The sequence below is a fragment of the Eleutherodactylus coqui genome, chromosome 8, assembly GCF_035609145.1.
Source record: "Eleutherodactylus coqui strain aEleCoq1 chromosome 8, aEleCoq1.hap1, whole genome shotgun sequence".
Lineage (NCBI taxonomy): Eukaryota > Metazoa > Chordata > Amphibia > Anura > Eleutherodactylidae > Eleutherodactylus > Eleutherodactylus coqui.
Genome location: NC_089844.1, coordinates 118,024,372 through 118,048,347, shown reverse-complemented (window position 1 = coordinate 118,048,347; position 23,976 = coordinate 118,024,372). Strand labels below are relative to the sequence as shown.

The following is a 23,976-nucleotide window of genomic DNA, read 5'->3' as shown; positions in this document are numbered from 1 at the left end:
GCCCCTGATTACATGACGGTGACATAATCAAAAGTCCTCAAATATAAAACATGCAGAGCCTGACAGCAGCCATGTGCTTACAGGACCTGTGATGATATCACCGTTATGTGATCAATCACCTGGGCTCAGTGTCCTTGAGTGAGTGAGTTACATGCTCTGCCCCTGATTACACGGTGGTGATGTCATCACAGGTCCTTCATGCCTATGCAGTTTACGGGCAGACTACATCCCATACAAACCCCCATGGCCTCAATTGCTATGGAATACTAACAAACGCCTGTCTGTAATTGAGTGACTGTGTGAGTTACATGTGAAGATGCCACTATCAAGGAATCAGTCACTGGGGCTCATCACAGGTCCCTCACATTATTTAAAACCTGCCGAGCCAGACAGCAGCAGTGTGCTTACAGCACCTGTGTTGATGTCACCGTCATGCGAGCAGTCACCTGTGTGGGAGGAGTCCAGGGGCGTGTGACCAGGGGGTGAGGACTCTGCTGTACTAGCTGTGATCTCTGTTGTATAGGATGAAAAATGTATGTAGCAGAGCTGTGTGTGCAACATGCATGCAGCAGAGCAGAATGTGATGTACATGTAGCACAGCTGTGTGTGGGTGACGTGCATGTACCAGAGCTGTGTGTGATGTGCATGTAGCAGAGCTGTGTGTGTGTGATGTGCATGTAGCAAAGCTGTGTGTGTGTGATGTGCATGTAGCAAAGCTGTGTGTGTATGTGACGTGTATGTAGCAGCGCTATATGGGATGTACATGTCGCAGTGCCGTGTGTGACATGCATATAACAGAGCTGTGTGTGTGTGATGTGCATGCAGCAGAGCTGTGTATCTGAGACGTGCATGTAGCAGAGCTGTGTGTGACGTGTATGTAGCAGAGTTGTATATAATGTACATGTGGCAGTGCTGTGTGTGTATGGCGTGCATGTACCAAAGCTGTGTGTGTGTGTCGTGCATGTAGCAGAGTTGTGTGGCACATTGCGCCACCAAAAACACAGGTGCTATAATTTCTTAATAATTACTAGTCAAAATACTAATGACCACCTGTCTGTGAGTAATGAGTGACTGTGTGAATAACATATGATGATGTCACCGTCATGTGATCAGTCACCAGGGCTCTGCCCCCGATCACATGACAGTGACGTCATTACAAGTTCTTCATCCCTGTGCACTGAATGATGGATTAAAGGCAGACTACATCCCCCACAAACCCCCGTGGCCTCAGTTGCTATGAATACAGCAGTACTCGGTATGGACAGCTGGACCCCTGTGTAGAAACTCCAATAAAAGACACCTCACAAATGTACACATACATAGCTGGCAATGCAAACACGTCACCACAGAGGGTTCAATGCCACCATGAAGCTACTGCAGCTTACATGACACAGCGACAAGCCACGATTTCACCTCAGTGAATAGTATAAATCCTAGGGTGGTGCTTTAGGAAAAGAAAAACAAGTGACAAGTTCTCTTTAAAGTGGCACCGTTCAACGGTTAGACTATATCTGGAGTAATAATAGAAGAAATCTACAACACAAGTAATAAATGTAATGAAAGAACCTCAAAATGTATTACTCCGCATCAGCACATAACATTTTGAAAAAAATTCATTCATATATTCCTGATATTCAATGCATGAAACAGCATCCAGATTAGTATTCAGCACATGCTATGACATCTAAAATGTTACATCCAAGGCATAATCATTAGTATAGTTAGCAACTGATTAATAAACACGTATATCAGCCATGATGATACATCGAACGGTTCAGTCACTTAGACCTTTGTCAACGTTAAGCGCAATGATGCCCAATGGGATGTCCCGATGGCTGCCAATGTCTATGGGTGAGTGGCGGAACTTAAAAAAACCCGCAGTTTTTGTATGTGTGTGTTGATGATCGCATGGATGAGGCCAACTAGCATCCCATTAGCAACATTCAATTGGCCACCATTGCCCTTTATGTTAACAAAGGTCTTAGTGACCATAATGTTCGATGCAGCATCATAGCTGATATACATGTTTATTAAGTAATTCAATAAAAGGACATAACATCATAATAAACCATATCAAGGTAGATATTATCTATTAACTATAACCTACATCTAATAATTACAAGCAGTTCCTCCTTACATATATACTTTCCAAAAAAAAGGAATGGAGTACAGTGTAGTTGCCCAAAGAGTCTTTCAGAATAGCCACACATTCATAGTCCTGTCACACTTTGCTATGTGCTTCCAGGAGACATAGAAAGTGCCTTACCTCGGAAAAAAATTGTTTCCCTCTTCTTCCTAAGCTTGATGTTTAAAGCTTGGCAACAGCTGGCTGCTTATTGGCTGTATGTCATGCCCTCCCTAATTGGTCGTGGGGAATAGTGAGAGCTCAGAGCGGGAAACTAGATAGTGAGCCAGTATACTGAGAGGGAGGAGTAGAAAAAGTGCGGGAAAAAGACAGGAAGTGAAAGAGGAGTTAGTGAGTAGTCTGCAGAGGAAGTCGGAAGAGGAGGTTGTGTAGGAGGAGGTCAGCAGAGCGAGCAGCTACAACACGCTATTTTTAGCAGGGAAGCTAGGATTCATCAACCCCCTAGTCTGCCAGCAATGAGGAGGAAAGAAGCTGAGACGCGTTACACTAAACCTGGTGAAGTCATAGCCAGGGACAGTGCAGAGGTTCATCTTAATCTCAACTCAATTAACCGCATCACCAACTTCCAGTGAGCCAAATCTATGGTGCATAAAAAGCTTACAGATTTTTTTCCTTCTGACCCTCACGTCACCAGTAGAGAAGCAAATTATCATAATCACAACTTAGAAACAGAACAAACAGTAGTAACCTCTCAGGCCAGAGGTTCTCCACCATGATGTTATGTCTACAGGCTCTTCCTCATCTGAGACAGCTGACCAAAGCCTCGCCTTCAGAGAGGTCACTAAAAGAGATATTCCAAGCTCCAATTCCAATTTGTTAGCTTGGTTGTACTACATATCGTAACTTACTGTATCACGATATTGGATAAAGTTGAAGGCCATTGTGGACCATTCTGATTTCATCTTCTCCAAGGCTTTCTCCAAAGAATATTCTTTGCTTGCTGATGCTCCAATCTGGTCCAGCCTACAATGCACAAATTATACACATTCTACTCATGGATTATCACTTTGGCTAACTTTAACTGTGCACGTGGAGTCTCACAGACCCCTCCTGATTCAAGAATGTCCACAGGGGGAGCGATTTATAGAAAATATATAAATAAACATTGATTATTTCTACATATTTTTAAATTATGTATAACTTGAAAATTAATAAAAACAAGTTATTGTTAACATCCAGTTTATTATTGTGAAAAAAGTTAACCACAATATATAGGAGACCCCATGTCCACGGACGTGTAACAAATAAATCCCGTCCATAGCTGAAGGTTAAGGACATGTGTTCAGTCCCATATGCAGTAAGAGTAAATGGTAAAAAATGGTGGGCAAACCCTTGTCAATATAAGTAATATAGTTGCTGCACAATTACTGTTTATTTGCTAAAGTCATCATAAAGGAAAAATTTGTATCATTTGGGATGTGCAAGACTTTGAGACCCTTTCTAGACCAATAGTGTTATTTTATCTAAAGCTGAGCACATATACTTATTTTTCTCAGGGCTTTCAATATTAGATGCCTTAAATTAAAGAGGTCTGTCCTGGTGACTAACTTCTTTTAAACCCGTGGGGAGACAGCAATTTTTTCGCTTTTATTTTTTGACATCCCCACTTAAAAAAAAAATCTAAAGTTTTTATGAGAACATCAGCAGAAACCACACTGAAATCTCTTGAGTTGGGGTCGTCAAGCATGCATGGGGAATCAAGGTTTACTTGGCGTGGCTTCATCTGCACATTGATTTCTTTAAGGGAAAAATAACAGAAAACATGAAATCATAGCCCTATGGCAGCTTGTTGTTTATAGGTTGTATTTCGCAATTGTACAATTTAGTGTACTATATAATGTACTGAAAGACGTTCAGAACTTTCTAAGGCTAGGTTCTTATACATCGGTTGCGTCTGCCCAGTGTTCTCACACTGGAGCCAGACAAAATTGACACCATTTTGGTGTTCTCTCTGCTCTGGACTGGCATCCATAACCAGACATTGCTGTTTTTCTGTTTGGTGCAGAAAGGCATCCAGCATCAAACCTGTTGTGCCAGTTGCCTTGAACTGTCCCATGAAAAACTATGGGATCAGTTCCACCATCAGTTTCCCCCCTACACTGAATGGGAAAAAAGCCAGAGGGCTGAACCATACCTAACTGGGGTGAAATACTGTAGAAAAAAAAATCCCAGGTTTCCATGATAACTGAATGAAGGTGGGGGCTCAGGGGACAGAGTGGAAACCCTTTTCTGTCCGGCCATGCCGGCGGTTAGCAGTGACTTTGGAATCTAAAAGGATAAATGACTGGGATAAGAGTTATCTCTGATTCTGGTTATGTGCCAACTGTGTTCTACAGCCGGCACTCGCCATATATGGAGCCCATCAAACCCTGATGCACACCGAACATACATGTCTCTCAGGTGTCACAAAAAGGTTGTCTGAATTAGAAAACCTACTTTCAAATATCCTGATAAGGAATTCCGAGGTAATAGAGGACATTCCTCAACTCTAAAATCTGGTATGTGGGAGCATTACTCTGACTGGCTACTGATTACAAGAGAACTGTATAATGCTTTATTCCCTCTGTGATGGCGCTGATGGTTACTTCCTTTTTTACATTTTATTATGGTTGCTTTTTTGTTGTCTAATATGAAACAAACAGATTTAGACAAAGATAATGGGAGGATTGAAAGTGCCGAGTAAACTATAATAAGGAAACAGTACAAGAGATCATTATAAGAAGGAGATTGAAGCACTAACCTTGATGTGCACCCTGAAGGTGGTGTCAGAAGAAAAAGCAGTATTTCAAAAGTCAGCTAAGAATTTAAACGTGAAGATGAAACTCTGGGAATCAAAGGATCATATTGCTGAAAAGAAGACTCAGACACTAGAGCGGTCTAGGGCCCAGTTCAGACAAGTGAAAAGAAAGAAGACCCTGTTGAATTCTAAAAAGGAGATAAAAATTGTGAAAGTCATTGAGAAAGTAAAAGATGAAGACTGAACAGACCTCTGAAATACAAGAGGCCAAGGAGAAGGCAGAAGGTGAAAATGTTGAAGCAAAAAAGGCCACTAAAGTAGAGATTAGGAAAGGTGCCTCAGAAGTTACAGGTGAAAAAATGTCCTGTAAAAGAAGTGGCAAAGATGAAGGCTAGGAAAGGGCCAGTGAACGATCAGACTGAAGAGAAGATAGTTAAGAACGCGCAGAAAAATGAAAACGTTGTTAGTGTTTCAGAACGTGAAAAAAGTGGAAGTGATAGTCCCACAGACAGAGACCCCCGAGCCTGGAGTTTTGACCCTGGAGGCCCAAAAGAAAAAGTGCGATGTGGCCTATGGCCATTATCAAAGTGGGGGATATGTAGCAGGGCAATGTCAGACTGGCCTGCAGAAGGTGCTAGATAGGCAGTCTGATAGCTAGAGAGAGGAAAGGTAAAGGTTACCACCTGATGGGTGCAGCAGGAAGTGGCTACAAAAGAGCCAATTCCTGCCAGAAACCAGAGAGACACTGGCTGAGAGAGCCAGAGAGACGCTGGCTGAGAGAGCCAGAAAGGCGGTGAAGGGAGCCGCATCATGGACTTGGAGCCTGAGGTCTAGTGTGGACCAGTTGGGTCTGTCACCCGGTCTGACGGAGGATGATGCCCTCCAGACGCCCCAGGAGGGGTTGGTGACACCACCCTGTGGGTAGTGAACCCCAACCTATGTTGGACTATGTATGATTTGTGTTATATGCTGTGAATAAAGGCTGGCAGGAGACAGAGTTTAAAGAAATCTTCTGTTGCTGGAGCATATTTTCGTGCAAGGTGCGCCACGTCCCAACCATGTGAACGGCGATCCAGAGGCGAGTAATCCCCGACTTGTCACAACTGACATACCAAAAGTCATGGGATTGCAGTATGCAAATTGATTATGAAGCCTCTGCACCGACCTCTGTGTAGTGGCCGGCGCTTGTAACTGCAGGCACAGCTCTCATTGAAATCAATGAGAGCTGTGCCTGTAGTTACAAGCGCCAGCCACTACATGGGAGATCAGCGTGGAGGCTTCCGCTCCAAATACAGAGGTCGTAGCGGAAGCCTTCGTGCCTCTGTGTTATTTCAGCGCTGACAGCATGCGCCCGAACAGCTGATCGGTCAGGGTGTCGAGCGACAGACCCTGGCCGATCAACTATTGATGACCTATCCTGATGATAAGTCATCAATAGTATTTCCATGGAAAACCCCTTTGATGATCATAACTGGCTAGAATTGTCCATGTGATAAGAGAAACTACAGAAATCATGTCCACATTCAATACCGAAGCTATGTTTGTTCTCAGGTTTGCTCCACTGGCTCGCTTAAACACATGACTGACGGTTTAAGCTACATTTCACTGCATTTGCAGCCATTTATGAACTTCATGTACCCCTACAATGATTGGATATTCCAGCAGGATAATGCACCATGTCATCAAACCCAAGATGTCCAGAATTGGTTCGAGAAGTAGAGTTCCTAAGAATGGTATGGCCTTCACATTTGCCAGACAAGAGCCCAATCAGACATTTATGGTATGTGATGGAAAGGTCCATTTACACCCGAGATCCTACAAATACCAAAGAGCTGTGGGTGGCTATCAAGACGGCATGGCTCAACATCCCTCCAGACGTCTTCCATGGACTTGTGCTGCACTTTGCTTGGCTAGAGGGGATCTTACACAATATAAATCCCTGTCACTTGACTTTTGCCATGTCAGTGTAGTTTACTAAAAAACAATTTTAAGCACAGTATGAGAAGCTCTCAGTTCTGTAATTCTTCCCTGTATGACATATGGTGTTTACTTCTCTTTAGTGACATTAAAATTTGTATTGTGGAAAAAATTCCCCAGAGTGAAATAATGGCAGTACAAACCTAGTAAGAGGATGCGAGCACTTAAGCTAATCAAAAATCACATTCAAACAATTTCTGTGATCACTGAGAGTACGGAAGATAATTGTTTTATAACATACACCACATGAAAAGTGAGCAAATGAAAGAGATTAGCAACAATTTTTTAGGCTATTGCATATCAAGAGCTTGATGTACTGAAAAATAACAAACATTTAGTAGAGATGAGCGAGCACCAAAATGCTCGGGTGCTCATTACTCGGGACGAAATTATCGCGATGCTCGAGGGTTCGTTTCGAGTTAAGAACCCCATTGAAGTCAATGGGCGACCCGAGCATTTTTGTATATCGCCGATGCTCGCTAAGGTTTCCATTTGTGAAAATCGGGGCAATTCAAGAAAGTGATGGGAACGACACAGCAACGGATAGGGCAGGCGAGGGGCTACATGGTGGGCTGCATCTCAAGTTCACAGGTCCCACTGTTAAGCCACAATAGCGGCAAGAGTGGCCTCCCCCCGAACAACTTTTACTTCTGAAAAGCCCTCATTAGCAATGCATACCTTAGCTAAGCGCCACACTACCTCCAACAAAGCACAATCACTGCCTGCATGACACTCCGCTGCCACTTCTCCTGGGTAACATGCTGCCCAACACCCCCCCCCCCCACGACCCAGTGTCCACAGCGCACACCAAAGTGTCCCTGCGCAGCCTTCAGCTGCCCTCATGCCACGCCACCCTCATGTCTATTTATAAGTGCGTCTGCCAGAGGAACCGCAGGCACACACTGCAGAGGGTTGGCACGGCTAGGCAGCAACCCTCTTTAAAAGGGGCGGGGCGATAGCCCACAATGCTGTACAGGAGCAATGAGAAATATAATCCTGTGCCACCGCCATCAGGAGCTGCACATGTGGGCATAGCAATGGGGAACCTATGTGCCACACACTATTCATTCTGTCAAGGTGTCTGCATGCCCCAGTCAGACCGCGTTTTTTTTATAAATAGTCACAGGCAGGTACAACTCCGCAATGGGAATTCCGTGTGCACCCACAGCATGGGTGGCTCCCTGGAACCCACCGGCTGTGCATAAATGTATCCCATTGCAGTGCCCATCACGGCTGAGGTAACGTCCGATTAAATGCAGGTGGGCTTCGGCCCACACTGCATGCCCCAGTCAGACTGGGGTTCTTTAGAAGTGTACACATGGAGTTACAACTCCGTGTGGACCGACAGCATGGGTGGGTGCCAGGAAGCCACCGGCGGTACATAAATATATCCCATTGCATTGCCCAACACAGCTGAGGTAATGTCATGTTTAATGCAGGTGGGCTTCGGCCCACACTGCATGCCCCAGTCAGACTGGGGTTCTTTAGAAGTGGACACATGCAGTTACAACTCCCTGTGGACCCACAGCATGGGTGGGTGCCAGGAAGCCACCGGCGGTACATAAATATATCCCATTGCATTGCCCATCACAGCTGATGTAATGTCAGCTTTAATGCAGGTGGGCAAAAAATTAATTGGATTACACTGTAGGCGAGGGCCCCAAAAAATTGGTGTACCAACAGTACTAATGTACCTCAGAAAAATTGCCCATGCCCAACCGAGAGGGCAGGTGAAACCCATTAATCGCTTTGGTTAATGTGGCTTAATTGGTAACTAGGCCTGGAGGCAGCCCAGTTAAAATAAAAATTGGTTCAGGTGAAAGTTTCAACGCTTTAATGAGCATTGAAACGTATAAAAATTGTTTACAAAAATTATATGACTGAGCCTTGTGGGCCTAAGAAAAATTGCCCGTTCGGCGTGATTACGTGAGGTTTCAGGAGGAGGAGCAGGAGGAGGAGGAGGATGAATACACAGATTGATGAAGCAAAAAGGTCCCCGTTTTTGATGGTGATAGAGAACGATGCTTCCATCCGCGGGTGCAGCCTACGTATTGCTTAGGTATCGCTGCTGTCCGCTGGTGGAGAAGAGAAGTCTGGGGAAATCCAGGCTTTGTTCATCTTGATGAGTGTAAGCCTGTCGGCACTGTCGGTTGACAGGCGGGTACGCTTATCCGTGATGATTCCCCCAGCCGCACTAAACACCCCCTCTGACAAGACGCTAGCCGCAGGACAAGCAAGCACCTCCAGGGCATACAGCGCGAGTTCAGGCCACGTGTCCAGCCTCGACACCCAGTAGTTGTAGGGGGCAGAGGCGTCACGGAGGACGGTCGTGCGATCGGCTACATACTCCCTCACCATCCTTTTACAGTGCTCCCGCCAACTCAGCCTTGACTGGGGAGCGGTGACACAGTCTTGCTGGGGAGCCAAAAAGCTGGCAAAGGCCTTGGAGAATGTTCCCCTGCCTGCGCTGTACATGCTGCCTGATCTCTGCGCCTCCCCTGCTACCTGGCCCTCGGAACTGCACCTTCTGCCACTAGCGCTGTCGGATGGGAATGTTACCATCAGTTTGTCCGCCAGGGTCCTGTGGTATAGCATCACTCTCGAACCCGTTTCCTCTTCGGGTTTGAGAGTGGAAAGGTTCTCCTTATACCGTGGGTCGAGCAGTGTGTACACTCAGTAATCCGTAGTGGGCAGAATGCGTGTAACGCGAGGGTCTCGAGAAAGGCATCCTAACACGAAGTCAGCCATGTGTGCCAGGGTACCTGTACGCAACACATGGCTGTCCTCACTAGGAAGATCACTTTCAGGATCCTCCTCCGGCCATACACGCTGAAAGGATGACAGGCAAGCAGCATGGGTACCCTCAGCAGTGGGCCAAGCTGTCTCTTCCCCCTCCTCCTCATGCTCCTCCCCCTCCTCCTCAACGCGCTGAGATATAGACATGAGGGTGCTCTGACTATTCAGCGACATACTGTCTTCCCCCGCCTCCGTTTCCGAGTGCAAAGCGTCTGCCTTTATGCTTTGCAGGGAACTTCTCAAGAGGCATAGCAGAGGAATGGTGACGCTAATGATTGCAGCATCCCCGCAGACCATCTGGGTAGACTCTTCAAAGTTTCCAAGGACCTGGCAGATGGCTGCCAACCAGGCCCACTCTTCTGTAAAGAATTGAGGAGGCTGACTCCCACTACGCTGCCCATGTTGGAGTTGGTATTCCACTATAGCTCTACGCTGCTCATAGAGTCTGGCCAACATGTGGAGTGTAGAGTTCCACCGTGTGGGCACGTCGCACAGCAGTCGGTGCAATGACAGATTAAACCTATGTTGCAGGGTCCGCAGGGTGGCAGCGTCCGTCTTGGACTTGCGGAAATGTGCGCTGACCCGGCGCACCTTTCCGAGCAGGTATGACAAGTGTGGGTAGCTTTTCAGAAAGCGCTGAACCACCAAATTAAAGACATGGGCCAGGCATGGCATGTGCGTGAGGCTGCCGAGCTGCAGAGCCGCCACCAGGTTACGGCCGTTGTCACACACGACCATGCCCGGTTGGAGGCTCAGCGGCGAAAGCCAGCGGTCGGTCTGCTCTGTCAGACCCTGCAGCAGTTCGTGGGCCGTGTGCCTCTTCTCTCCTAAGCTGAGTAGTTTCAGCACGGCCTGCTGACGCTTGCCCACCGCTGTGCTGCCACGCCGCGCGACACCGGCTGCTGGCGACGTGCTGCTGCTGCTGACACATCTTGATTGCGAGAAAGAGGTTGCGTTGGAGGAGGAGGAGGAGGGTGGTTTAGTGGAGGAAGCATACACTGCCGCAGATACCAGCACCGAGCTGGGGCCCGCAATGCTGGGGGTGGGTAGGACGTGAGCGGTCCCAGGCTCTGACTCTGTCCCAGCCTCCACTAAATTCACCCAATGTGCCGTCAGGGAGATATAGTGGCCCTGCCCGCCTGTGCTTGTCCACGTGTCCGTTGTTAAGTGGACCTTGGCAGTAACCGCGTTGGTGAGGGCGCGTACAATGTCGCGGGAGACGTGGTCGTGCAGGGCTGGGACGGCACATCGGGAAAAGTAGTGGTGACTGGGAACCGAGTAGCGCGGGGCCGCCGCCGCCATCATGCTTTTGAAAGCCTCCGTTTCCACAAGCCTATACGGCAGCATCTCCAGGCTGATCAATTTGGCTATGTGCACGTTTAACGCTTGAGCGTGCGGGTGCGTGGCGGCGTACTGGCGCTTGCGCTCAAACAGTTGCACTAGCGACGTCTGGACGCTGCGCTGAGAGACATTGCTGGATGGGGCCGAGGACAGCGGAGGTGAGGGTGTGGGTGCAGGCCGGTAGGCACTCGTGCCTGTGTCCTCAGAGAGGGGTTGGATCTCAGTGGCAGGTTGGGGCACAGGGGGAGAGGCAGTGGTGCAAACCGGAGGTGGTGAACGGCCTTCGTCCCACCTTGTGGGGTGCTTGGCCATCATATGCCTGCGCATGCTGGTGATGGCTCCCCAGCTGATCTTGGCGCGACAAAGGTTGCACACCACTGTTCGTCGGTCGTCAGGTGTCTCTGTGAAAAACTGCCACACCTTAGAGCACCTTGGCCTCTGCAGGGTGGCATGGCGCGAGGGGGCGCTTTGGGAAACAGTTGGTGGATTATTCGGTCTGGCCCTGCCTCTACCCCTGGCCACCGCACTAGCTCGGCCTGTGCCCACACCCTGACTTGGGCCTCCGCGTCCTCGCCCGCGTCCACGTCCTCTAGGCCTACCCCTACCCCTCAGCATGGTGTATTACCAGTAGTGAAGAAACAGAACGCTGTAATTAAATGTGCCGCTTATTGGCCCTTGGCTGGAGGCTGACTTCGCTTACGGAACGCACAGCAGAGACAGGAAAGAATTTTGCGCAAGCCTGCTGTAACACTTAGCTGGCTGCGTATGAATTAGGACAACTACCCCCAGCAGAGACCCAGTACACTTGTGGACAGGAATACAGCGGTGATGTAAGAGGCAACACAGAGGCAGAAAAGAATTTTGCGCAAGCCTGCTGTAACACTTAGCTGGCTGCGTATGAATTAGGACAACTACCCCCAGCAGAGACCCAGTACACTTGTGGACAGGAATACAGCGGTGATGTAAGAGGCAACACAGAGGCAGAAAAGAATTTTGCGCAAGCCTGCTGTAACACTTAGCTGGCTGCATATGAATTAGGACAACTACCCCCAGCAGAGACCCAGTACACTTGTGGACAGGAATACAGCGGTGATGTAAGAGGCAACACAGAGGCAGAAAAGAATTTTGCGCAAGCCTGCTGTAACACTTAGCTGGCTGCGTATGAATTAGGACAACTACCCCCAGCAGAGACCCAGTACACTTGTGGACAGGAATACAGCGGTGATGTAAGAGGCAACACAGAGGCAGAAAAGAATTTTGCGCAAGCCTGCTGTAACACTTAGCTGGCTGCGTATGAATTAGGACAACTACCCCCAGCAGAGACCCAGTACACTTGTGGACAGGAATACAGCGGTGATGTAAGAGGCAACACAGAGGCAGAAAAGAATTTTGCGCAAGCCTGCTGTAACACTTAGCTGGCTGCGTATGAATTAGGACAACTACCCCCAGCAGAGACCCAGTACACTGAGGACGGTCACAGGCAGCCCAAATAGATTTTTTTCCAAAATGTTTTTGGAAAGGCCCACTGCCCATATACACTAAATATGTCTTCTGTCCCTGCCTCACCACTACTGGCCCTGGACAATGTAAAATTACTGCAGGAGGCAATGCTCTGCACGGCCGATATACAAAAAAAAAAATGTGCAACACTGCAAAAAGCAGCCTCCACACTACTGCACATGGTTAGATGTGGCCCTAAGAAGGACCGTTGGGGTTCTTGAAGCCTTAAAATAACTCCTAATACTCTCCCTATAGCAACTCCAGCAAGACAGCACTTTCCTTGAACTATGTCAGAATGCATCTGTGGCGAGCCGCGGGAGGGGCCGATTTATATACTCGGGTGACACCTGATCTCGCCAGCCACTCACTGCAGGGGGGTGGTATAGGGCTTGAACGTCGCAGGGGGAAGTTGTAATGCCTTCCCTGTCTTTCTATTGGCCAGAAAAGCACGCTAACATCTCAGAGATGAAAGTGAAAGTAACTCGAACATGGCGTGGTACTCGTCTCGAGTAACGAGCATCTCGAACACGCTAATACTCGAACGAGTATCAAGCTCGGACGAGTACGTTCGCTCATCTCTAACATTTAGTGGTTAAAAAATCTGATAACGGGGGCGTGATAGTGGTGTTAGACTCTGCCCTTTACTGTAAGCTAGTCCATGGTGTGCTGAACGATATCCAAACTTATCGTAAACTCTCATTTAATCCCACCAATCAATGTCAGAATATCTGTCTCCCATATATATTCTTTAATGCCTGTTTTCTATGGGTTGCTTTGTCCTTAATGGGTTAAAACACAATGTTTTTTTGTTTTTGCTGGTAATTTTTACCTACAAGTAACAGGGGCCCCCATGAGGTCAATATTCTCCCCGACGCTAGCTAACTTAATGATGACCTGGTGGGAGGAACAATATACAGTAAACCCTTGAGTAGCATTGCTCTTAAGTAAAGCTGTTTTCTGCTAAAGTTGATGTGTTAGGGCAGCGGCGGTCCCTCAAATAAAGTCGCATTCCTCAGATAAGGGCGCTGACTTCCTCAGATAAGGGCGCTGACCGCTCTATGACCCCGGGCGCAGCTGATGCCGGTCACTTCCTGCTTCTCCTGCATCAGCGCGCGCCTACTCCTCCCCCTTCCCTCTCCACAGTGCACAGTGCCGGCTGAACGTTGCTGTGTCTGCCTGCCTCCTGAAACAGTACAGCAGCTGAATCCCCAAAGTGCCGGCTGAATGCTGCCTGCCTCCTGAATCCCCACTGCAAAATGTAAGTACTGTACAGATGAGTACAGTACAGTAAAGAAACGTTTGCAAATAAATAGTGCCGTCCTATGTCAAAGCACAGATAACACAGTGATACATACTGCTAATGATGTCCCTGCAGTCCTATGTCAAAGCACAGATAACACAGTGATACATACTGCTAATTATGTCCCTGCAGTCCTATGTCAAACCTTAGATAACAGTGATATGTACTGCTATAATGATGTCCCTGCAGTGTTAATTTATTCTTTACAGTTGTGTTTTATATTCATTCAGTATTGTTATTGTTTTTGGTATTAAAGACCAGAGTTATTCTCTATTAAATGGGGTTTGGTGTGTTTTTTTGAACGTCTAGAACCTATTAATTGGATTAACATTAATCCCTGTGGAAATAATGTCCTCAACTAACATTGATTTCTACTAAAGTCCATTGCTTCTGGACGATTGATGACGTTAGTTGAGGTTCTACTGTATCTATTCTAATTTTAACCCATATAAAATTTAGATAGTTTGGTATGCACGATTCATAGATTATATAAATATTATATGGGATCGCAGTGAAGTGTCCACCAAGATTTCATATATTATCTCAATGATAATCAATATAACTGAAAGTTGACCAGTCAGTCAAATAATGTTACTGTAACTCACTCTCTATGTAAATAAAAACACTTTTAAAGTGGAAACTTCCTTTTTTAGGAAAAGTACTGCAGGTAATACTATTCTACAAGCCAAAAGTTGTCATCCATCTCAGACCGTTAAAGCAATACCCGTAGAAGAATTAATTAGAGTACAAGAGTACATGCTCTCCAAAAAAGGATTATACAGCTGCTGAAACTGATATAGGCAAGCGACTAAAATATCAGGGGATACAAAAAGGACTAATACCATGGATAGAAATGGCATGTTACAGGATAAGATAGTCAAGGCGGAAAACAGACTGTTTTTTTCCACAGCCTATAGTAGGAATTTTCAAACTGTGAAGCAATTGTTTTTTCTCATATCTACCGATCCTAAAACAGAACTAATTTTTAAAACAAATATCAGAAAAGGGCCTACAATGTGTTCCAAAAAGAAATAGAAACTGAGGAAACAAGTTATCGCCAAGTTATTTCACATCCGCTAATAACTCTCGGTGCTGGTTATCCTGGAAGGGTTATTTTATATGTGGTAGCACTGGATGTGGAGCTTGTAGATCTAGGATTAAAACTAAAACTTTAAAAAGTGCAGATGGAAAATCAGAGTTTATTATTAAAATTTCATGAATTATGATAGGATACAACATATTTTGCACTAATTGTAAAAAAAATAACACAGGCTGCACCAGGGGCGTACGTAAAGGCTCAGGGGCCCGGGTGCAAAAGTTCAGCTCGGGGCCCCCCGGAGCCTCCCCATCCCCATGCCTAAATCCTGCACTACAGGAAACCGTGTTTGTAGCCCCTTAGGCCACTCTTGCACACCGCTTTTTAAATTTATGGCCTGCTGCTGGGTTGCAGGGGATTTGTTTGCCACATAGAAGCCATGCTTTCAGTTGAGATACCTCCTGTTTTCAATGTAAGGAGACATTATTGGTAAGTATAAGCCTAGAAGTACAATGCATGATGTAACACTACAAGTTGCAGCTTGTGCTCCCTAAAGTTTGGGAATCGGTGGGCATGTAGAGAGGATCAGATATTGATTGAATACCTTCATCTTGTTGATGGCATCAGCAGCTTAGGCCTTTTAGACATCATGTTTGGGAGATCCACTGTTCCAGATGGTGTACTATACAGTATATTACACCATGACATTAAAACCACTGACATGTGAAGTTAATAACTTTGATTAACATGTGACAACAACATTTGTCAGAAGGTGGGATCTATGAGGCAGCAAGTGGTCAGTCCTTGAACCTAGTATGTTGGAAGTAGGAAAAATGGACAAGTAGGATATGTAACAAGAGACAGATTGTGACCAGACGATTGGGTCAAAGCATTCCTAAAACTGCAGGTCATGTTCCCAGTATGCAGTCGTTGGCACTTACCGAGAGTGGTCCAAGGAAGGACAACTGGTCAAATGGCAACAAGGTCATGAGCTTATGGTGAGCGAAGGCTAGTCCACCTATTCTGAACCTACAGAAGAGCTACTGTCGCACAAACTGCTGAAAACTTAAAAAGAGGTATTCCAGGCATTTATCATTGATGATCTATCATCAGAATAGGTCATCAATAGTTGATCTGTGTGGGTCCACTGTTCAGGATCCCTGCTGACTATCTGATCCTCTGGCCTGCTCTCAGTGCTATCAAGCTGGACGTCTGCATCATAGTCCGAGCTGGAAGTCTAATAGAAGGCTTCATTCCCATTGAAATAAATGGAAGCAGTGCCTTCTACTACACTTCTGGCTGTGACCATAATGAGGAGCTGGAAGTGTAATGGGAGGAACTCAAAAAGTCAAGTGTACAAAGAGCTAGTTATTTAATGGGTTACCACTTCAAACTGATGTGAAGGCATCAAAATAATTTCTTACTTGTCAATGTACTTGGATAGTCCATATTCCAGCATGCTAATAAGTGATGTATTAGGCTCTGGTGTTATATCAAACCCTAGTATTTCACAGATCTGAAAAGAGGAAAAAAGACAATGATTAAACAATAGCTAAACAGCACTATTTCAAAACCTGAAAAGTAGCCTAAGACCTTTTGTCACACAGGTGCCACGGCCTTGCCGCAAGAAAATCATAGCGATATCGCATTGCTGGTCCGTGCGACATCGCTGCGTCTTTCCACGGCAATACTGCAATTTTATAGGGCTACAAAGTCGTGCAACTTTGTAGCATCACATGCGAGAATTTTCGAGAAGAATGGTGAGGAGGGGATGGGTTGAAATATAAGCCCTACCCCGAAAATAAACTATAGCTGAAGAAGGGGGAAAAATAAATAAATATATATATATATATATTATATATATATATATACATACATACACACACCACACACACACACACACACACACACCACACCTCTCCTGTGCTGTCCGGGGCGCCGCCGCAGTTTCTCCCCAGGTCCCAGCACCGTTTTTTCTTCTTCATCTTCTGGCCGGGGATTGAAAAATGGCTGTGACTGACTCTTAATTGATTGGTTCAATAACAGCCATTCATCAAGTACTGGCTATGATTGGCTAAGCGTCAGCCAATCACAGCCACCGCTTCCAGGAGGCAGAGGTTTTTCAATCCCCAGCCAGAAGATGAAAAAGAGAAACAGTGCCAGGACCCGGGGAGAAGCTGCTGCAGCGTCAGAGAGCACTACTAAGGTGACGTATGTGGTTTTTTTTCCTGCAGCTAGATTAGGGCTTTGACAGTAGGATTTCCTACTGTCAAAGTTGCATCGCACCGCAAGAAAATCACGTTTTTGTGCAATGCGATGCAACAGAGAGGAAGGCTCCATAGGGAAACATGGGCTACAAAACCTCATGAGTCGCAGGCATATCGCCGGACCTGTGAGGTTTTTGTGTCGGGTTGTTGCATGCTACAAAATATCGAATGTGTGAAGGAACCCATAGGAAAGCATGGGCTTCTCATACATGCGATTTGTAGCATTGTAGCAACGTGACAAAATCACGCGACTTTGTCGCCTGTGTGAAGGAGGCCTAAAGCCCAAGCTAAAATAATCCCAATGTAAAATACACAATTAAATAAAAAAGCAGTTCTCAGTAGTGTAGAGAGAACACAAAGGTAAAAGTGATATATTACATGTTATAATCGCTAAATACTTCAGGGTTGTTGATCCAGGGATTATTCTGATTGCCAGGTTGGATTCAGGAAGGTGATTTTTCTCTGGGAAAATTGGCTTTTACTTCATTGGTTTTTTTTTTGCCTTCCTCTGGATCAACATTGGGGGGTAATAGGCTGAACTTGATGGACATAAGTCTTTTTGTGGTCTTACAAACTATGTTACTATGTTAAAGACGGGTGCAAACAGTAGTTACAAAGCACTAATTTGTAATTGTGTGAACAGCTAGACAAAGGTGTCGGTTCGGCACATAACGGCGTTCCTAAAAAAGACTCCTGTGCTAAAGCTGTGGTCTCTGTTCCTCAGCTCAACCAGACGATGTCCAGTTTTCGCTTCTCCTCTCCAATGTAAGATACACTAAATACACTTTATTAGAGACACCAATCTACCAGTATGTTGGCTCTCATTTAGCCTAGAGAACCGCAGCAACTCGTCGTGGCATAGATTCTATTAGGTGTTGAAATCATTCTGCAAGCATATTGGCCCCTGTGGACAGGAAGCTTCTTCAACTGCCGCAATTAGATGGAGGTGCTGACATGCTCTGAACACCTGACAGGAAGAGTTCATCGATTCATTCAGCTTGCGCCAAATTCTTCCATCATCATGATGCAACAGAAATCTGGTTTCATCTGACCAGGCGATATTTTCCCACTGCTCAGTGATCCAGTTTTTAAACTCTTTTACGCACTGGAGTCTTGCTTTTTTGTTCCTCTTAGCAATGATACGAACCGTTCTTCTGCTGTTCTAAAGAATGATGAGTTGTTCAATGGAGATGTTAGTTGGAGCACCAGTGTATTTGGCTGCAATTTGCTTGACTGTGCTACGCCTTTTGGTTAAAATGACTCTTAACCTCTTCCTGACCTCTTTCGCGGTCGAGTTGTTTATGTCTGTAGAATCCCCTTTCGCAGGATGTTTCTCCTCGATCACACCGTTCTTAGTAAACTCTTGAATGAGAAAACCGCCAAAAATCTGGCAGTGTATAAAATTGTGTTCCTGGCTAGTCTAGCCCGATGACCAGGCCTCTTTGGAACTCACTCAGATCACTGGATTTTCCCATCTAATGCAGATTCACACTATAAGGCCTCATGTCCACGGGGAAAATCGGGCCCGCTACGGATTCTACATGTAGAATCCGTAGCGGGTCCCTCCTGCCCCGCGGACATGAGCGCTGAAAAGAAGAATAAATGACAATAAACTTACCTCCGATCCGCTCCGTTTCTTCTCTTCGCGGCGGCGTCATCTTCTCTCGTCGCGGCCGGATCTTCATTCTTCGGCTCGGCGGATGTGCACGATGACGTCGGTGACGTGCCCCGCGCATGCGCCGGGCCGAAGCAAAATGATCCGGCCGCGGCTGAGAGAGGATAGCGCGGCGCCGAAGAGAAGAACCGGAGCGGGTAAGTAAAATGTGATTTTTGTGTCCCGCGGATCCGGACGGCTTCCATAGGCTTCAATAGAAGCCCGCGGGAGCCGTCCCCGCGGGAGACCCGCATGAAAATGGAGCATGGTCCAGATTTTTTCATGCTCCATTTTTTTTAAAATCACTTTTATTGACGATCCGCGGGTATTTATCTACCCGCGGGTGGTCAATGCATCCCTATGGGGTGCGGATCCGCGCGCGGGAGAAGAGTTAAAATCCGCTGCGGATTTTAATTCTTCTTTTCCCCGTGGACATGAGCCCTTACTGATCTACAGAAAACTTGCTCACTTGATTTTATGCTGCACTCCGGGGTCAGGAGTCTCATTTTTAATCATGAAGGGACAAGTGTCTCTAATAAAGTGGCCATTCAGCGTTAACTTCTTATCAATTTGCCTCTGATTACCTCTGCATAATTTTCTGCTGTTGCAGGATTCCGGATTATCAGGCAGTAATGTGTTAGAACTAGTGCTAAACAATTGGAATATTTATATCATTTTCCTAAATAGCTGCTGAAAAGAGACTATGACGGTAAGGCCTCATGCGTACATAACAGGTGTATGCACAGAGCCTGTATGGAGGCACGTGGAGTTCATCTAGGCACACCAAGTTCTGCCACATGGTTCCTCCACACAGTGCTGCATTACAGAAATATAATCCCATCACTATTAGGGCGTCAGTACACAAAATGCAGGCAGAATTCTGCAGAATGTTGAGCAGCACCCGCACTTATCATACTGTTTGAACTGACGACTTCAGGTACCTTCTGGCAATCGGTGAAGAAACACTGAGTGTACTGGCACCCTTATTTTAGATACATTGAGAAAGATTATAGAAGAATTGATGTCACGCTATAACACCTGTTCCCAATGGCGGGCCTTCATCCCACGATTACAGATGACTGAGATGATAGGAAGGTGAACTTTAAACTTCTCAATTTTGAACTTCACATTCTCGGCTACTCGCTTCGGTCCTGGCAAGTCTGAAAAACTCTTTGCCAGCTTGTACATAGTTCTCCACATGTTCCCGATTTCCTCTGTGATGTCTTCTGCATTTAAATCCTGGAAAGCTCCTTTATTACATGAAAAAAGTTGAGGAAAGAAAGATACTATTTAGGATATAAATGATACAGTTTGGCATTTTTCTTATCTACTTCTCTTCTCACTGCACCTTATTAAATGCTATATCAGCTGAAGCCAGCATGTGCTGCAGGGCTCATGCAATCTGTAGGTTCAGTCTCATGGGTATTTGCAGCATGACAATTCTATACGTATTTGCTTCTTTCTTGTACTTGAAATGTATCAAAATTAGTACAAAGAAAAAGTGGTGCAATTACTCAGAGTAAAGTCCTATTTAGACACAACGATTATCGCTCAAAATATGTCTTTTGAGCGATAATCGTTGTGCAATTTACAGCACAAGGTGATCGCTCAAACATTGAGTGATCACCTTGCGGTCCGAGTGGAGGATGCAGAAGACAAGCGGAGCCGCTTGTCTTCTGCATCCAGCTGTTCCCTGCTCGGCTGTTATACAGCTGGGCGCTCCATGCGAAGATGCAGAAGAAAAGCGGGGTGTTATACAGCCGAGCGCTCTGAGCGGAGTATACAGAACACAGCTGGATCGCTCTGTTCTTCCTACCCAGCCTGTCATCAGGGAGCGGAATACAGCTGAAACAATAGTATCAGCTGTATCCCGCTGTGAATCCCTGATAACGCTCATTGTTGTCTCTCAGCATGCTGAAAGACAGAGATGTGCAACGGCTTAATGAAAACTGCACGATGTCAGTGCAGTTACATGCAATGATTATTGCTCAAAAGACGGCGTTCGAGCAAATTTTGTGCGATAATCGTTGTGTCTAAATGGGCCTTAAACTGTCAAGCTGCTGATTACCTTTATCAAAGGACCTCTGAACAATAAAACCTATCAAAATAGTATAGAAAGATATTCAAGGATTGGTATAAGTAGGTATTATGCTTGAGCCAGATGAGAAACACCTTGTCCTGATCAAAAATAATATTTTTTTCTGACAGGAAAGATATACATACAATTTGTACACGCGGAGAACAAAACTAAAAAGATGGAAAAGGGGAATCTCATCCTAGCAGCCCTATGTCTGGAACTTGGCTGTAACCTGGACTGTGCCCATGTGGTAACAAGGCACCTCCCTGCTGACAAATCAAACCCCACACCAGCAGACAGTAGTGTTCACATTGGTGCCCGGCTCATGTGTCGGCACCACAATCACGTAGGCCAGGGGCTGAGGTCGTGAAGTCATCCTGAACTCCCTTGTTTATACTTCATTGGCTTGAGAAAGGTGTCACTTAGACACCGAAACGCGTTGCCTGCTACGTTTTCCACAATCGGTGGATTATGAAATAAACCTTGGATTTTACCCAGTACTCCGCTGTGTACCTTCGTCAGTGATTGGAGTCAGCACTTCAAGGAGGGGGCTTCTGTACCACACACACCCCCCTCCTGTCCAGTAAGTGTCTTTTTTATACCCCTACTCGTCTTTATGCTTACCGCTAAAGATAAAGAGCACCCACACATATAAACTCAAGTACCACGCAGCGCGGTGACATATTTTCTAACATCATTGAGTTATATATTTCTTTGTGAGGGTTACCCTTTATTAGGGAAGCCATTTTTAATGTCCTGCAGCTCTCCGGTTAATACGTGGATCGGGTACTTGTGAAGCTACGTCAGAGTTTTGAAGACCTTGTGGCGCATTCCTACCCTACTTAGTTGAACTCCCTTCTAGATTGTTGCTTGCGTTTAAAAAGAAAAGAGCGCCCCTGCTCTGGGTGACTCAACACAACCGTGCAATTCAAGATTGCCAATTCAACTGAATAGGTGCCATGTACTACTGGTACATTAGCAATAAGATTCTATGGGGATCCAAGTTTGGTTCAGTAGAACCATACTGAGTGGCAATCTGGGTGTTACTGCCATAGTACAGACACTCAAGAGCAGCCGTACCACAGATCTGTCAGAAGAAGAGAATGTTTAGTTTAGCAAATACTTGTCATGTTCTAAAACCCAAGTGAGACTGATTTAAAGAATTAACATACAGTATAAATTGCATTTACAGATTAGGAGAAAAGCTACCTTCGAAGCATTGACTAAATTACCACTAACTTTCTGAATGCAAGGTCAATGCTTCAGAAAATGAGGTAAGTCTGTTTCAAGACCATACAGAACTACAGACGTCGTGCCGCGGTGTCAATAAAAGCGATTATATATTATACTTGATGCTTTAACAGATTAATAAACGCATTTTTATTCATTTTTATATGAATTGTGAAAATTTATGAAGAAATGTGTTTTAAGTAATTTTTTGTGTTAGTGCATTGTGATAGAGAACATCAGAGCCGTTGGCCTGAATTAGTACATGCATCCGGATCTAAGATCATGACCATAAAAATGATCTATGTGGAATGTTCAATCACAGAATTCATGCTATTAAGTGATTATAACACAAATCTTTGATTAGAAGTAGGAAAGTAAATAGTAGTAAGGATTACACATGCTTAGTACCCGGAGCCTGCAAATCTGCAGTATTTACATATAGTCCTATTAATAAGCAAACAGTCCAACAATTTCCTCGATTTCACGGATATAACTTGTGTAAATTGGATGGGATTTCCTCTTGCGTTTAGCACATATTTTAAGCTAACAAAGCAATGTTCTGACATTATGGCAGCCAAACATTTACAACTTTTAGAGCATTTTGTACTCTGCTCAGCATTTTTGAAAACTGGTTAGAGTTTAGCAAAAGGAAGCATGGCCTCCGACAGTACCATCTGATTTACGTCAGAAGTTGGCATAAACTATAGTGGAAATCTACATAAGTACACAACTGGTGTAGATTTCACAATCTGGTACATGGACTGGTTGGACATGTGCCAAATTTATTAAGAGGCCTGCATCACTTAAAGGGCTTGTCTGGATGTTATAACATTTTTTAGAAATAGATACAAACCAATTGAAATAATAAAGGTAGCGGTACTTACCCATCCTCACCCCCAGCGATCCACTGCTGTAGCACCACGGTCCTTCTGGTGTCTGTTTTGGAATGGCTGTCAGGTGACGTTCTCCTGGCATCACGGCTCCCAGCATCTGAGCGGTAATGCCAGGAGAATGACACCTGACTGCTGCAGGCTCTGATTGGCTGCAGTGGTCAGGTGGTAGCTATTCCCAAACAAACATGGGGAGCACTAGGGGGCTGCAGCGTTGGATCGCTGGGGTAGAGGACAGCTAAGTACTGCTGCTTTTAGTATTATATTAACATATTTTGGTCTTTAAAAAAAAAGTGTACTATCTGGACAGCCCCTTTAATAAATATAATATACAATCCTGTAAATTTTCTCCTTTGCGCCTATACGTTCCAGAGATCTGGTATAAAGGCTGCACTATATCAGTGTGTCAAGGACCTTACTGTAGGAAGAAAAACATTAAAGGAGATGTCTCGAGGAAGCAGTTAATTTTTTTTTTTGCCCAGTCCCCCCCATTAAACACACATTACTAAGCCCCCCTGTAAATGACATTTCTAGCTGGTTCGTACTTACCGTTCCAGCGTTTCAGCAAGTTATAAAAGTTTCCTCAAGATGGCCGCCGGCTCTTTCCCAGTCGCTCGCTGCAGCCCGACGTGCGCGCTCCCGAGACGCCGCCAGCTGTGTCTCCATGGCAACCGGACGCATCGCAGCCGCCGACCAGACGCCCCGCAGCCGCCGACCAGACAGCAGGTAACCGGCGCTAGCCCCCGGCTCCCCAGCGCTAGTTCCCCCGGCGCAGCGACAGCCCCCCCCATCGCAGCGACAGCCCCCCCGGCCTAGCGCTAGCTCCCCCGGCGCAGCGACAGCCCCCCCGGCCTAGCGCTAGCTCCCCTGGCCTAGCGACAGCCCCCCCGGCCTAGCGACAGCCCCCCCCATCGCAGCGACAGCCCCCCCGGCCTAGCGCTAGCTCCCCCGGCGCAGCGACAGCCCCCCCGGCCTAGCGCTAGCTCCCCCGGCCTAGCGACAGCCCCCCCGGCCTAGCGACAGCC

General features: G+C 46.0%; 1 protein-coding gene across 1 annotated transcript in view; it reads right to left on the bottom strand.

Moving 5' to 3' along the window:
• Positions 1-23,976, bottom strand: part of DNAH3 (dynein axonemal heavy chain 3) — a 379,066-nt gene that overhangs the window by 189,928 nt on the left and 165,162 nt on the right. Inside the window, exons 18-20 of the mRNA XM_066576291.1 lie at positions 19,793-20,004; positions 16,258-16,349; positions 2,995-3,109 (exon numbers count right to left, since the gene is read on the bottom strand). Coding sequence (XP_066432388.1) covers positions 2,995-3,109; positions 16,258-16,349; positions 19,793-20,004 — 419 coding nt within the window. The remainder of the gene's footprint in view (positions 1-2,994; positions 3,110-16,257; positions 16,350-19,792; positions 20,005-23,976) is intronic.